The 14,777-nt window shown below is 40.7% G+C and overlaps 1 protein-coding gene across 1 annotated transcript in view; it reads left to right on the top strand.

Annotated features, from left to right (window-relative positions):
• NGFR (nerve growth factor receptor) overlaps positions 1–14,513 on the top strand; it is a 72,036-nt gene extending 57,523 nt beyond the window's left edge. Inside the window, exons 4-7 of the mRNA XM_060780841.2 lie at positions 5,152–5,235; positions 6,679–6,880; positions 8,413–8,573; positions 10,930–14,513. Of these exons, the coding sequence (XP_060636824.2) occupies positions 5,152–5,235; positions 6,679–6,880; positions 8,413–8,573; positions 10,930–11,231 (749 nt within the window). The 3' untranslated portion in view covers positions 11,232–14,513. The remainder of the gene's footprint in view (positions 1–5,151; positions 5,236–6,678; positions 6,881–8,412; positions 8,574–10,929) is intronic.
• The last annotated feature ends 264 nt before the right edge of the window (positions 14,514–14,777 follow it).

The following is a 14,777-nucleotide window of genomic DNA, read 5'->3' as shown; positions in this document are numbered from 1 at the left end:
CACCAGAGCCCCCTGTCAGCCATGGCCACCCTCAGTTCCTTTAAGGTCAAGCCAGTCACTTCAAGTATACCATCCAGCCATCTTGCCCTTGGTCGTCCCATCTTCCTTTTTCCTTCCATTTTCCCCAGCATCATTGTCTTCTCCAAGCTTTCCTGTCTTCTCATGATGTGGCCAAAGTACTTTATCTTTGTGTCTAATATCCTTCCCTCCAGTTAGCAGCCAGGCATTACTTCCTATTGACTGTTTTGATCTTCCTGTGGTCCAAGGCACTCTCAGAATTTTCCTCCAACACCACAGTTCAAAAGCGTCTATCTTCCTTCACTCAGCCTTCCTTCACTCAAGTCCAGCTCTCACATTCATAGGTTCCTATGGGGAATACTATGGCTTTAACCATGCAGATCTTCATTGCCAGTGTGATGTCTTAACTCTTCGCTATTTAATGTAGAGCAGTCATTGCTCTCCTCCCAAGAAGTAAACGTCTTCTGATTTCCTTCCTACTATTTGCATCTGCAGTAAGCAGAGATTGTGAAGCTGTATAAAGGAGTGCAGGATCTACATACTCTAATGGCACTAAATCACATTCTGATCTTGGAAGCTATGCAGAACCAATTCTGGTTAGTACTTGGATGGGAGACTGCCAATGAATACCAGGTGAAACATGCTATATTTCAAAGGAATGTAGCATGTTTCCTCTGAGTATTCTTTGCCTAAGAAAACCCTATAAAATTAATAGGGTCACCATGACAGTCAACTTGAAAGCAAACACATACACACATAAAACTATGTGCAAAGGCTTGTGGCCAATGGCATGCCCAGCTCATCCAGCCAGGTGGCCCAGATGCACATAACTGGTGCAAGAAGGCTATGATTACAGAGTTTCCATCCACAGTTTTTATTCTTTGAACATGTCCACATGGAACCAGGGCATCTCCCACATTCCCAGTGCAACCATTCCCCTAGTGCCTTTTTCTTCCTCTTCCTTGTGCATCAAAGATGAGAAAACAAAACCACCCAGTGTGTGTTCTTCTTTTTTTCTTGCTGACTTTCCTTTATTCTCTTGGCAAAGAAATCTCAAGCCCATCTTTTTGTAATAAATAGCTACATTTGTTTTGCTTGGAACACACACTATATGTATTTCCCTGGGTTTGCCTACAAACAAACACAAACAATCCACTCTCATCCTGTTTCTTTAACTGTGGTGCAACCTGCAGAAAGTAGCAGATGATTCTTTGATATCAGGCCCAGAGAGAAAAATGATTCATCTCTGGGAATTTCCACAGAATGAATGTCTTTTGAAGAGATAGCAAAATGGCTGATTCAAAAGCAGCGGGAGTTCCAGATTTTGGACTTTTTTTTGTTACACAGGGATTTGATTCATCTGTAGACAACACTGTTGTTTGGATGATAGCTTCCAGAAATAGCACCTGGCCATGCTGATTAGGGAATTCTGGGAGTTGGTAGTCCAAAAAAGTGAAAATCCTAAGTTCTATATAACTTGACACATGCCTGAGACATAGGCTGCATTTGTACTGTAGAATTCATGCAATTTGACACCACTTTAAGTACCGTGACTCCATCCCATGGAATTCTGGGATATATAGTTTGGTGGGACACCAGCATTTTTTTCCAAAGGCAAAGGAGCCACTGGTGGTGCAGCAGGTTCAACCTCTGAGGTGCTGAACTTGCTGACCAAAAGGTTGGCCATTCGAATCCAGGGAGCATGGTGAGCTCCCACTGTTAGGCCCAACTTCTGCCAACCTAGCACTTCGAAAACATGCCAATGTGAGTAGATCAATAGGTACTGCTTCTGTGGGAAGGTAACGGTGCTCCATGCAGTCATGCCAGCCAAATGGCCTTGGAGGTGTCTACGGACAACGCCAGCTTATTGGCTTAGAAATGGAGATGAGTACCACTCTCCACAGAGTACCACAGACATGACTATACTTCATGTCAAGGGGAAACCTTTACCTTTTAAATGCCTTCTAAAAGTACAACTCACATGATTCCATAGTACTGAGCCATGACTGTTAAAGTGGCATTTGGGAAGATGTGAACACAACGATGGACAGGGTATAGGGATTTTTTTCTTTGAAGATCCCCACCCTGCTATCACCAATTGCGAGGAGGTGCTTGTGTGTTGCTGAGGTTGGCAACGGCAGGCCCTAATAATGGAGGTATTTTACCTCAAGCACTTTTTAATCCCACCGCTGCCACCAATTGTACAGATGTGGATGTTATGGAGGGAATTTACCTCAGGCCTCAATGGTGTAGAAGAGTATATTACGGAGGAGGCCGATTATTATTTGTAAATTAAGGTAACTGCCACCAACATGAGGTATTTGAGATACCACCGATGAGATCTGGCTCCACAGACGCAGATTAGTTGAGATGAGACAGTTTTCAACAAAAGATAACAAGTTTATTGTGTACAAAGCTTATGGTTGCAGGCTGTTAAATAACTTATGGAACTTTGAATATCACGTGGTTTATAATACAGTCCACTCTTCCAGATAACACAGCTTGTGGCTAACTTTCACTGAGGTGAAGCTCTCTAGTGAACAATGTTTCACTACTATAAATAGCCTTTCAATTGATCTTCCCTCGATCAAATCTCTGATCTCTAGTCCTGCCTTAACTAGGGATCTTAACTAGGCTTCCTTTAGTCTTCTTTGACTAAAGAATCTGGCCAGGTTTCTTTCTTCAGCCCTCCTAGACTGAAAAAACACCAGCCGCTCACACACAAGCCTCTCTCTCTGGCCTTTCCAAGCCTCTCTCTCAGGCCTTTTCAAGTCTCTCTCCCCTCTTTTTTAAAACCACATAACTTTTCCTGCTTGGCTCCGCCCACTTCTCCCTCTCATGAGCTAGCCAGCCTCGTCTCCTTGGCAACGCTCACTGTGGATTCAAACCAGATGACTCCAGTTTTAGCTACTGTTACAAACACAAACGCATACTCTAACAGTTAAACACAAACATAACAACAATGACTTCTGCACAGCATTAAACTTCATTAATTCTAAAATGTATGTGTAACCGTAGTGACTACTACGTATTTGCTTGGCCCCTCACTTTTGGTTCTTTGCAGGTTCCTCCTCTGCCAACCTTTGCTGCCATTTTCGTTGGTCATCCTAGATTTCTTCTTGTTATTACCCATCAGAAAAGAGCCAGTGAATCTTCCTCGCCATGAGATTAAATATTTTCTAGTCCTCTACCTCCTACAAAATGTGTTCTAGCTTTATCTTTAATTTTAGTTATTAGCATATTTATTAGAATTATTAGAATTTCAGTAGTTTAAAATGTAGTTCATGACAGAAGGAAAAAACAATGTGGTAGATGGAGAAAACCCCTCTTTTCTTTGGGACCTAGTAAATACTAGTAGTTTTTCTGCACTTTCTTAAAGGTGTGTGGATGATGGCTGGTGTTGAAAGGTATAGCTGGTGGACACCTTGAGAACTTGAAACCACAAGAATTCCACCTCTGACTGCTAGAGTAGACATAAATGGCAGTATAGTATCCCCTGAAGATGAGTAAGTGTTGCTGTGATATAACTGGGCTCCAGGTAGAGAAGGTCAGAGTTCTACCGCCTGCGAAGCAAAAGGAACAGCTGTTCCCTTAGGCATTGCCAAATTCCATAAACCTAAGCAGAAATGGATCAGATCAGCAGCATTAAGGAAATATGTGTATTTGCGAGGTGGCATCAAGAAGAGACTGGTTCAGCTTTCCAGAAAAGAACAAAACAAGGTTTAAGATGACAAATGCAAACATTTGCCCTGACTTTCATAATATTACTTAACTAAAATGAGCTGCAAGGACCTGGTTGCAGCTTGAGTGTTCATTCTCTGAAGCAAAACCACAAATTCACAGCTGTCTGAAGAATGTGGAGAAAAAGAATGATAGGTTGAGGTTGCAGAGAATGGTAGGAGAAAGCCAAACACAATATTGGCGTGTTCTCACAAAAGTACATTTGAATTATGAATTTAGGAAAACACCACCCCCACCCTTTCCAGCCTACACATAACTGATATATTCCCATGCCTGCATTTTGCCTAAAACGAAAGAAAGATGGATGGGAGGGAGGGAGATTAGGAAACCAAGCATAAAATTCTTGGCATACAGGTAATTTGGCCCAGAAAGAGTAACAGACTCATGTTTTAGGTGGCATGTTTTTAATTGATGTTTTAATAATTCATGTTTTAATTATTTGGTTTTAATTGTGATTGTTTATTTGATACTAGCCATCCCCAGACTGTGGCCCAGTCTGTGTGTATGTGTTTTGTTTGTGTATATATTTGTGTATATTTGTATAAATGTGTGTTCATGTATATATAGGTGGTTTTGCGCATGCATTGTAATGCAGCTTTTTTTGGGGGGGGGGTTGCCTTTTAAGTCTCTTCTGATGTGTTTTTCAGCATATTTATGAGTGATGGTCACTTCTTGGCCTGATAGGTGTATCATGTCCAAATTTGGTGCCAATTTGTCCAGTGGTTTTTGAGTTATGTTAATCCCAAAAGTGAACATTACATTTTTATTTATATAGAGATATGTGTGTATGGCATCAAATTGCTGCCTGCTCTAAGGCTGCCTTGAGTCCCCTCTGAGGTGAGAAAGATGGGATATGAATATGGAAAATAAATATAGCTGGTTGTTGTTGCAAAATGTTAGTGAATCCACTTCCAATTTTCAGCTATTCCTCCTGCAACTACTCCAGGTTATATAAGAGCACTTTTGGTATTGTCCACTCTGTGGTAGAGGTTTGGCATCAATAAAGCTTATCATCCAACTTGGAGCAGCTTTGGAAGAAGCAGCCATCCAACTTAGAGTGGATTCACTGCTTCACCTCAACGGGCCTAGAGTTCCTGTTAAAATGCTAAATGAGTGTATTCTTCTTCATTAAAATTTTTGTCCATGGATACATGATTTTGACCACAGTGTAATGTTGCTTGGCCACACATGTTCTGGTTTTTATCTGCAAAATGTTGGAAGGTACCCTGACTAAACACATTAAACATTGATGGCTTTGAAAATGGCACCATGGTTCTTGTGCCATTCTGTCCATTTCGGGGACAGCATAGGGGAGAATTGGGACCTTCAAGAAAAGTGCAGCGAGGACTTTTGGTAATGATGATACTTAGTTCTCCCCTGTCTTTTTGGCAGCTCTTCATCCACGATGGACAATTCCACCGACAACATCCTCAATGGATTCCGACACCAGTGAGGCAGTCACAGATTTCAGACCCGGTATTTTTGCATATCTTCATTATGTTCTGTTCCATGATACTGTTGAAACAATTCCTGATTTTTTTAATTTAGTTGCGGTCCCAGCAAGTACCTTGCTGAGAACATGAATTTCATGAAAGTTTAGTTTGGTAACCAAAACAATGATAGGGAATATAGCATTTCAGAAGTAGTTGAAGATGGATTCCGATTAGTCTCCATCAACCCGATCAGTGGTAGAACATGGTGAAAATCCAGATAGGAATTCTCTTTCATGGTCTATGTTATGTAAATTTACCTAACTGCATAACAGGAGCACCAAGAAATTCTTATTAGTGAATTGTAAAAATGTGTATCTCTGTGCCAGTAAGAATCTCATCATTTGCATCAAAAGTGGTGATAAACAGCGGTACACTCAAGCCAATGTTCCAATACACATTGATCCCATTGTCATTGGTCACTTTGCTGGATTCCGTACACAGCAACATAAAAGTAGCTAAATATGGATGCTGCAAAACTGCTCAATTCTATTTCCCAGATGTGTAAGTTCACTTAAAAGGCATCGGTCCCCAAGTGAATTCCAGTTATAGTTCATCAACATTTGAACAGCCAAAAGCTGGCAACAAAGGAAAGAACTGTTACTTATTTTGTGATTTAGATACTTTAAAATACAAGTTCTGACTTTCTTTCTTACATAACTTCAGGATGAGAGCATTCCTCTATACTTACTTAAGCACAGTAAAAGAGGGTTTTAAAAATATTACAAAGAATTTTTAGTCATTCATTCAGAATGGTATGCAAATGATTAGGACACTTCTAGGTAGCCTACAAAAACCTAAAACTAGATATATGCATATAAGGAGATACCCTACTTACCAGAAAAATTGGGGAATCACCATAGGTGGTTGGGGCTTGCACACTACCCAGAAAATGAGAATTTGATAAACAAAGAACCCATCCCAATCAGATTATTAGAAAAGGGCAAGGGGGTTGCTTAGCCTTTGTTTTAAAAATGGGAGAAATGAGGCACATCATTTCAAAATGAATGAGGTTGCATTAGTAAACACTTTTCTAAGAGTAAGTCTCATTAAACTGGATCAATAGGATTACACTGTAGATGTACAGTACTTCTGCACTGGAAAGCTCTGTCTTTGTATATGCATTTTAATATATGTTTGAACTTGCAAAAGACTGGGCTTTTAAATATGACTAATATGTTCCATCAACACCATGCAAACAAATAGTCATATATAAGAAAGACACAGATGATGCTTTAATTTTGAAATGCAATCTTTCATCTGTCTGAATGCAACCTCACCTTTTTCCAGAATCTGGAAAGGTGACCTTTTACACTGTAAGTTCCAATGGTGTTGCCTGCTCCTCCTCCAGAACTTATGGATTTCAAGAAAAAAACTTTCCCAGCTTTCCATGTCAATTAATCATTATTTTCCTTCTTTATTTTTGCAGATCCAGAAAGCCCATTTCCTGTCACAAGTGTTCCAGATATCCTGGATGTTTCTGGGAGCACAATGGCTGGCACAGCAACCACAATCATGGGCAGCTCACAGCCAGTAATCCGAGGTGGCACAGCAGACAATCTTATCCCTGTGTACTGCTCGATTTTGGCAGCTGTGATTGTGGGACTGGTGGCATACATTGCTTTCAAAAGGTAAATAGTGCTACTTGAATCCCTAAGATAGAAGGATGTATGAGAGGTTGAGGATTTCAGATAGTCACAAAGACTGTGTTTTCATTGCCATGTTCTGCTACCAGGAAGAATTTTCATGGTGGTCAAGAAAGCAAAGATAACTTGTAGGCAGAGCTTGGAAATTTGACTTTTCTGAACAACAGCACTTATAAAAATCTCAGCCAACATATATAGTGCTAGGCTGATTGGAAATTTAAGGTGTTGTTGTCCAGAAAAGGTCTGCTTCTAGAAAGCAACATAATCATAGTTTGAAATCAGAAGGAATACCTTTTCTGTTCTGAGACCCAAAACCCCCTTTCAGATCTCAATTCTTCTTTGCAAAGTGGAAGGTTGTAAAGGAGGGGTGGGGAACATGTGGGAGGGTCAGCAATCTGCCTCAGCTGGCATCTGGCAAGGCAAGGGTACCATTGCTTCAACCACACCATGAATCTTTGGGTCCTGGAGACACTTCTTTCTCTGTGCTGTTTTCATTGCTCGTTCTCACCACATCGGTACATAAGGAACCAAAGCAAGAAGAAGAAAGAAGAAGAAAGAAGAAGAAACAGAATTTCCTACTCACATAGCTCTCTCTTTGAAACAGCAGGCAATTAGAGCCAGTTTTTTAATCTTATCAGAAGCAAACTGAGGGTTCAGTTGTACTGTATTTAAAAAAACACAAAGTTTAAAAAACTTGGCATTATACTAAATGCCTTTTGACCAGTAGCTGTCCACTTTGAGTGCCTCTGGTGTTGCCATTGTGCATGTGGCAGGGCTCAGACAGCATTGTAGTAAGTGAGCTGTGGTTTGCTCCTCTCCACACTTGCATGTTGTGAACTCCACTATGTGGGCCCATTTCTTAAGGTTGGCTTTGCATCTTGTGGTACCAGAGCGCAATCTGTTCAGCACCTTCCAAGTCACCCAGTCTTCTGTCTGCCCAGGGGGAGTCTCTCATCTGGTATCAGCCATGGGTTGAGGTTCCGGGTTTCAGCCTGCCATGTTTGGACTCTCACTTGCTGATGTTTCCTGCGAGTATCTCCATAGATCTTAGGAGGCTATTCTTTGATTTAAGGCGTTGGCATGCTAGCTGATATCTGAACAGGGGATGGGCTGGAGATGTCACTGCCCATTTGAGCCAGTGATCTTTGATTATTGTTGAGTTGCTTGTGGAGAGGAAAGCTGCAGCCATGTGTTTAAATTTTAATTCACTGTTGATGTTTGTTGTTTTAGATGTTTTAGACTGTACTGTTAGCATTGAATCCTTGCTGTTAGCCAGTCTGAGTCCCTCTACGGAGGTAGAGGAGATAGAGATATAAAAGTTTTAAATAAATAAATAAATAAATAAATAGATTGCTGAAACAGTTCCTCCAATGAGGTCTGCCAGGGCAGCTATACTCAAAGTGCTGTGGTGTGGAAGAGGGAATCTATCATGGTTTGTGATGCATATACACCTTGAGCTTGGGAAGCAGGAGTGGGATATCTCTTAAATTCAGCTGTGAAATGCTTCCAACCTCTAGGTGGAACAGCTGCAAACAGAACAAGCAGGGTGCCAACAACCGTCCTGTCAACCAGACACCTTCACCGGAAGGCGAGAAGCTTCACAGTGACAGTGGCATCTCAGTTGACAGCCAGAGCCTCCATGATCAACAGCCACAGACACAGACAGCATCAATGCAAGGTACGCAAGTGGGCTGGGTTCACCCTGCTTGGGGAGGAAACGTAAATGGAGGAGATAGGGTCAAGAACAAAGGGTTCTGCGGAGCTTGGAAAAATTATTTTATCTGATAATTCCCAGAATCCCCCTGCCAGCCTGGCAAGTGTGGATTCTGGGAGTCATCGTCAAAATAAATAACTTATTCAGGCATACCACAGAAATACTACAAACTCTTTGGCTTGCTATGAGGAGAACCATCAGCCCAATAGATTCCATTTCTCTGGTGCCTATTTTTGTAAATCAGTCCTATCAAATCCTGTACACAGTCTATCCCAGCAAAGTCTGATGAGTAGAGACAGGTCATTACCTATAATCGGTAGCTTCAAATAAGCCAAACTAGTATATCAGGCAAAACATACAGAGAAAAAGATTCCATAGCATTGAGCCACAGCAGTCCAAGTATTGTGGAACTTCATTAATTCTATAATGTCAATCCTTCCCAAAACATGAAAATAATCATTCAAGCTGGTGCTTGAGATGCTACCTAAATATTAGGAAGGGCTTCCTAACAGTGGGAGCTGTTTGACGATGAAACATGCTACCTCTGAATGTTGGGAAATTGCCTTCTCTGGAGATTTTTCAACTAGATGGGATGCTCATATGTCAGAAATGCTTTGATTGTGTATTCCTGCATGGCAGGGGGTTGGACTGGATGACCCTTGTGCTTTTTTCCAACTCTATGTTTCTATGACTGATATGTCTTAGATTTCAACTTAAAGAAGTGCATCTAGCTTGGCTGATTACTGAGGATTATTGGAGTTGTAGTCTGAAACCTCCAGAGGGACAAACATTTCCCATCCACTGTTTTCCACACAGTGCAATATGTAGAGAATTGTTTTTTGGCTTGCAAACCGGGGGACGCATTGCAGGACAGCATTGCTTGAGGCTACATTTGGGATCAGGTATCAGATGTAGCAATTACAAGCTGGAAAGAGCAAAACAACATAGTAGAAATGCAACGGCAATATTTACAATGTCCTCCCCAACCTCCATAGATCCCAATAGTCACATTAAGGATAGAGATTCTGCACATTTTGTCTCTAGAACTGAAAGGATAGGTTCTACAGATCCAGCTATTTTCAAAACAAAAGTCCAAACAAGTGAATCATTCTTTATTTCTTTATCTGGAAATCAACTCAACTCTCAGACTAGTTGGATATATTTCTGCATAATCCTCAGGAAGGATAGTGCTAGCATTAGTCATGTATATGTATAGTAGTTGTGGTTAGAAAGATTTTTTGCATGGTTGTAGGGAGGCACTTTTATTTAAATACCCAAGAAGTGTTCAAACAAAGCCGTGCAATATTTGTATAAACAAGTGTATTACGTCCTCTAAAATCTTTTTTTTTTTGTGAGCCACTCCTTTGTACAAGCCTATTTCACAGTCACTTTAGCATAAATTGAAGATGTTAGATACAGATTGATACAGTGCTTTGAAGGGATCCATATATGGTACTGAATGTGTTGCAGCTATGTTACTCTTTGGCAGATAATACATACCTATAAAACATACATATAAATAGGCACAATTCACACACACACACACATGCAACATTTCCTTTTTTCACACTCATACAAGGGGGAAAGGTGTAAAAGTTGGATAAGAAAGAAAAAGGGAAGGTGGGAATATTGGAGTAATTGTCATTAAATTAAGTCTTTACCAATATCTAATATTTCCCAGAAGGAAGGCAATTTACATAGTTATGGTTATTACATCTAATTCTTCATTTCCATTACACTTATTTAACTAAGAGAGGAGTGATGTTGTCAGTCAGGTTTCAATCTGGTATCTTCTATTATCTCACATTGTTCTTTCTTTTCTGGCTTTTTTCTGCAAAAGTTCATCTTGATTGTAGGCATCACTATTGTTTTAGGAGACAAAATACATAAGGAAGGACAGATCTTCAAAATTTTGTTGTAACATCTTTTTGGCATTCAATAGGTGTGCTTTATTTTCATTTTGGTATATTCGCATGCTAAGAATATTTTCTTAATGGTCAGAGCATATTTATTTTGCATATGTCACCTCTGACTGCTACTCCAACACTCACCAACTATGAGTGATTCTCTCACACATTCCTGATTCAAATATTTTGGTTTCTTTTTCTCCAAGGCTGGCATAATTGGACTTGGTTACCCAAATACCCATATCTCAGCTGTTGTTATTTGCTATAAGGCAGCTTTGACTTAGAATGACCCTATGAGTGAGGGACCTCCAAGAGCCCTGATCTTTTGTTGCTGCTGCTGCTGCTGCTGCTGCTGTCTTCTCTTTAAAGCCATCTCATCCTCTTCCCTACCCTATCTTTTGTCCCCAATCCAGGCCTTAAAGGAGATGGAAACCTTTATACAAATCTGCCTGCTAACAAGCGAGAGGAAGTTGAGAAGCTGCTGAATGGTTCCACGGAGGAGACTTGGCGCCACTTGGCCGGAGAGCTGGGATACAAGGAGGACTTCATAGACTCCTTCACTCAGGAGGAATATCCCGTCCGGGCCCTGCTCTCAGATTGGTCCAGCAAGGACAGTGCCACAATGGACGCCCTTTATTCTGCCTTACGTAAAATCCAGAGGGGAGACATTGTGGAAAACCTTTACAGCGAATCCACCGCTAGCTCACCGGTGTGAAGTCGGGAGAAGGGCAGAGGTGCTCTGAGCAACTCCTCTGTTACTCCCCCATACCTTGCTTTTCTCTCACTGGTGCCTCCTGGGAGAAAGCATGTGAAGGAAAGTTTTAAAAAGCGGAGTTTGTTCTAACTAAGCTACCATTTTGGGAGACTCTGAAGCAGTCCTATATGCACTGACTTGGTTTTATTTCTCTTCTCCTCTGTATTTTCACCCAGTATTTCTTGCCAGTGGCAAAACAGTTATATACTGAAAAGAAGCAGAGGAAGATAACCAAAACAGATATTTGTTTTGTTATGGTATAACTTTCTTGGACTGACCACATTTTCTTAGTTCTGCTGAAAATCAAGAGTGAAGAACCACGTCCAGTCAACGCCAATATAGTTTGGCCTCTCTCTTTCAGGTGCCTCTGTTTGCAAAATTCATCTTTGTGCCTCTCCTTTCTCTTCTATGTGAATTCTGTTTCCATACTTCCACCTCTTGTTCTTCCATCACTGGCTCTTCCCTTCTGGGTGCCATTGTCCCCTAAACAGAGGAACAAATGGAGGCCTGTCTGAATATGTTGTATGGCTGGTGATGGACTTGAGGAAAGCAAAGAAAATGAAATATTGGGCTTGGAGGAAGATGATATATGGCATGAGGAGGACACTGTGGAGACTTTGAAAGACATTTGTGGGAGATCTCTGGGTGGGAGGAAGAGGGGAGACAGAAGATGGGAAGGACATAAATTTCTGGGTGTCAAAGTGACACTGGGAAGATCAAACCTTGATGTTTATGAGTGGAACTAAAAGCAAAATCATCCACAATTCCGTCTGTGCATTGAAGTGGTGGCATCTTAATCCCTGCCTTCTTTCTTTTCTTGCTCTGATACATTCCTGTAGTTGAAGTAAGCCGTAGTGATCCTCGCACTGTAGCTTTCTTTCTGGATTTGATCAAAGCTAGCAGAATCATAAACTGGACTGCACTGATACAAAAGGGTTATAAGCCATACTGAGGAGTTGAACTGGTCTAAACCAACAAACCAACAGTGCAGATGGCATTTGTTAATGGGTGTGAATTATTAATAATCACTGTGATGCTATAAATCAAGCCAAAAACCAGCTGCAATGTTAGTGTTGGTGTTGTGTTGGTGAGACTTTGGAAGCTTTACTCTGTAATCTTTCTCAAGAGTTATGAACCAAACACTGTGGGTCATCAAGCCATTACCTCTATTGTATTAAAAGGGTAGAGCGAAATAACCCCTGGGTGGCCTTAAGGCTTATGGTAAAGATATGAGATCTCTTGCTTCTACACAGATTGTATGAACAAATTCTTTGAGCTGAATTGGAATTTATTCTTGCATCTTGTGATGTACCACTTCTAGGGTTTGCTAGCATTTTCCATTTTCATCAATATTAAAATGGACTGGGAGAAAAACATAGGGGAAGGGAAGGGTGTCCATAAGCTAGGAGGAATAATTAGAAATCCAAGAAAAGTAAACTGGAAATGATCCATCATCTCACATCCATCCAACCTTGATACGTATTACAAGGAAGATCTATTTTGCTTTGTTTTATTCTGGTTCTGAACAGTTATATAAACCTGTTGAACTTATTGTTTTGAATTTTTCATCAAGTTGGGCCACTAGTTGGTATTATTTTACTATGTCTGTTGTTCTTCTGAATTAGTTCTGAAAACTAAGTAAAGGGAAGAATTTCCTGATATGCACATGCATTAAATTGTAGTGGCTTGTGGAAATGATAGCAGCAAATTTAAAGGAATGCCAGAACATAATGAAAAGTTTGAAACAGCTACTTTTTCTGGATCACATTTCCCAGAGCAGGCACCCTCAAAGTGCAGCCCTCCAGCTGTTTGGGCCTTCAACTTCCAGAATTCCTGACAATTGGACAAGCTCATTAGGGCTTCTGGGAGTTGGAGGCCCAAACAGCTGGAGGGCCACAGTTTGAAGATGCCTGTCCCAGAGTCTTCCAATTACCATTGCTAATGTTAGCTGAAGGATTTTAGGATTGTTATCCAGTAAGGTAACTTTTCTGGACTCTAGACAGAAGAGGATTTTAACTTCCCTTCCCATCCAAAGAGATCAGTTGTGTATGATGAAGGGTATGGGCCAACTGTCTACGAAATGTGAGTGCTCTGATCTAGACTCATTGACAAAGATTTTATGTGTTGCATGTAAGTGTAATCACTCAATGACAACTCCCAACTCCACGGGGCAAATGCTGCAGCTATTCACTTGGGTCTACAGCATCTTGCTGCAGTACACAAGAAAGAAAGTGTGGGGATAATGTTTTTTAAAAAGTGCAGCAAATATTGTAGCAGTAGATCCATAGGGCTTAGCAGCTGTTGTTATAGGGTATACAATGATGAATGGAACACTGCAGCACCATGGTTAAACAGAAGATGTGCATGTATGTCAGTAAGAAGATTCCATCCATTTTGTTTCCTTTAAAAAAAATCACTGGAATGTTTTGCCTTAACAGGAATGTCCAATATTTGCCTTGGAAGTTGATTTTATACAAAATTGAATGACAGTTCCAAAGGGATTATCACAACATAGTGAAGGAAAGAAAGTACTGTTTTTGTTAACCTGCCTACTCAAGACCATATTTTGGGTAGAGCTGTAGAGCAGGTATGCAGAACTCATGGCCCTCCGAGTGTTTTGGCTTAGACTCCTATTGGCTCTATTCAGAAAATTCAGTAGTAAGGTACTATGAGAATTATAGTCCAAAATATTTAGAAGGTTGGAAGCTTCCCACCACAGAAGAAAGGAACTGAATCTGGATCCTATACATGCTATTTACTGAGCTAAGGATCATTAGTATCAGAAGGTCTTTTGTGGTACAGTCATTACTCTTGTATCCCTACACTGCACACAATTTATTTTTCATATGAAGGAACATAACGTGATTAGGTAATATAAGTCAAATGATGGAGCAGAATGTTTTAGCTGTCTTTGAGCATGAAGGATGCTTAAGCATGTCTTTCCTCTTTAGGTACAATGCAGCAAACCAGCCTTTTCCTTTTCACCTCTACTAAATCTAAATAGATAGATTGATGGAAGCATGATGCAATTCTTGTTGATCATTCCAGCACAGTGAGGAGTGTTTTCCTATGTTGGTGGCCTGATTTCTGCATTCAGCACAAAATACAAACCTCTTGAACTTCAATGTATTGTCGAAGGCTTTCGTGGCTGGAATCACTGGGTCGTTGTAGGTTTTTTCGGGCTATATGGCCATGTTCTAGAGGCATTCTCTCCTGACGTTTCGCCTGCATCTATGGCAAGCATCCTCAGAGGTTGTGAGGTCTGACTTCACAACCTCTGAGGATGCTTGCCATAGATGCAGGCGAAACGTCAGGGGAAAATGCCTCTAGAACATGGCCATATAGCCCGAAAAAACCTACAACCCTCTTGAACTTAATCTGTATGACCAGTTTTGACCATTATTAGGAAATTTTAGTAATTATTAGCAATATCAGAACTAATATAATATGAGAAAGCTAGTTACTTTTGGAGCAACAAGGGAATAAAAAAATAACATTTCAAAAGCA

Source organism: Anolis sagrei, chromosome 6, assembly GCF_037176765.1.
Source record: "Anolis sagrei isolate rAnoSag1 chromosome 6, rAnoSag1.mat, whole genome shotgun sequence".
In the NCBI taxonomy this organism is placed as follows: domain Eukaryota; kingdom Metazoa; phylum Chordata; class Lepidosauria; order Squamata; family Dactyloidae; genus Anolis; species Anolis sagrei.
This window is presented reverse-complemented; position numbering and strand designations above follow the sequence as displayed.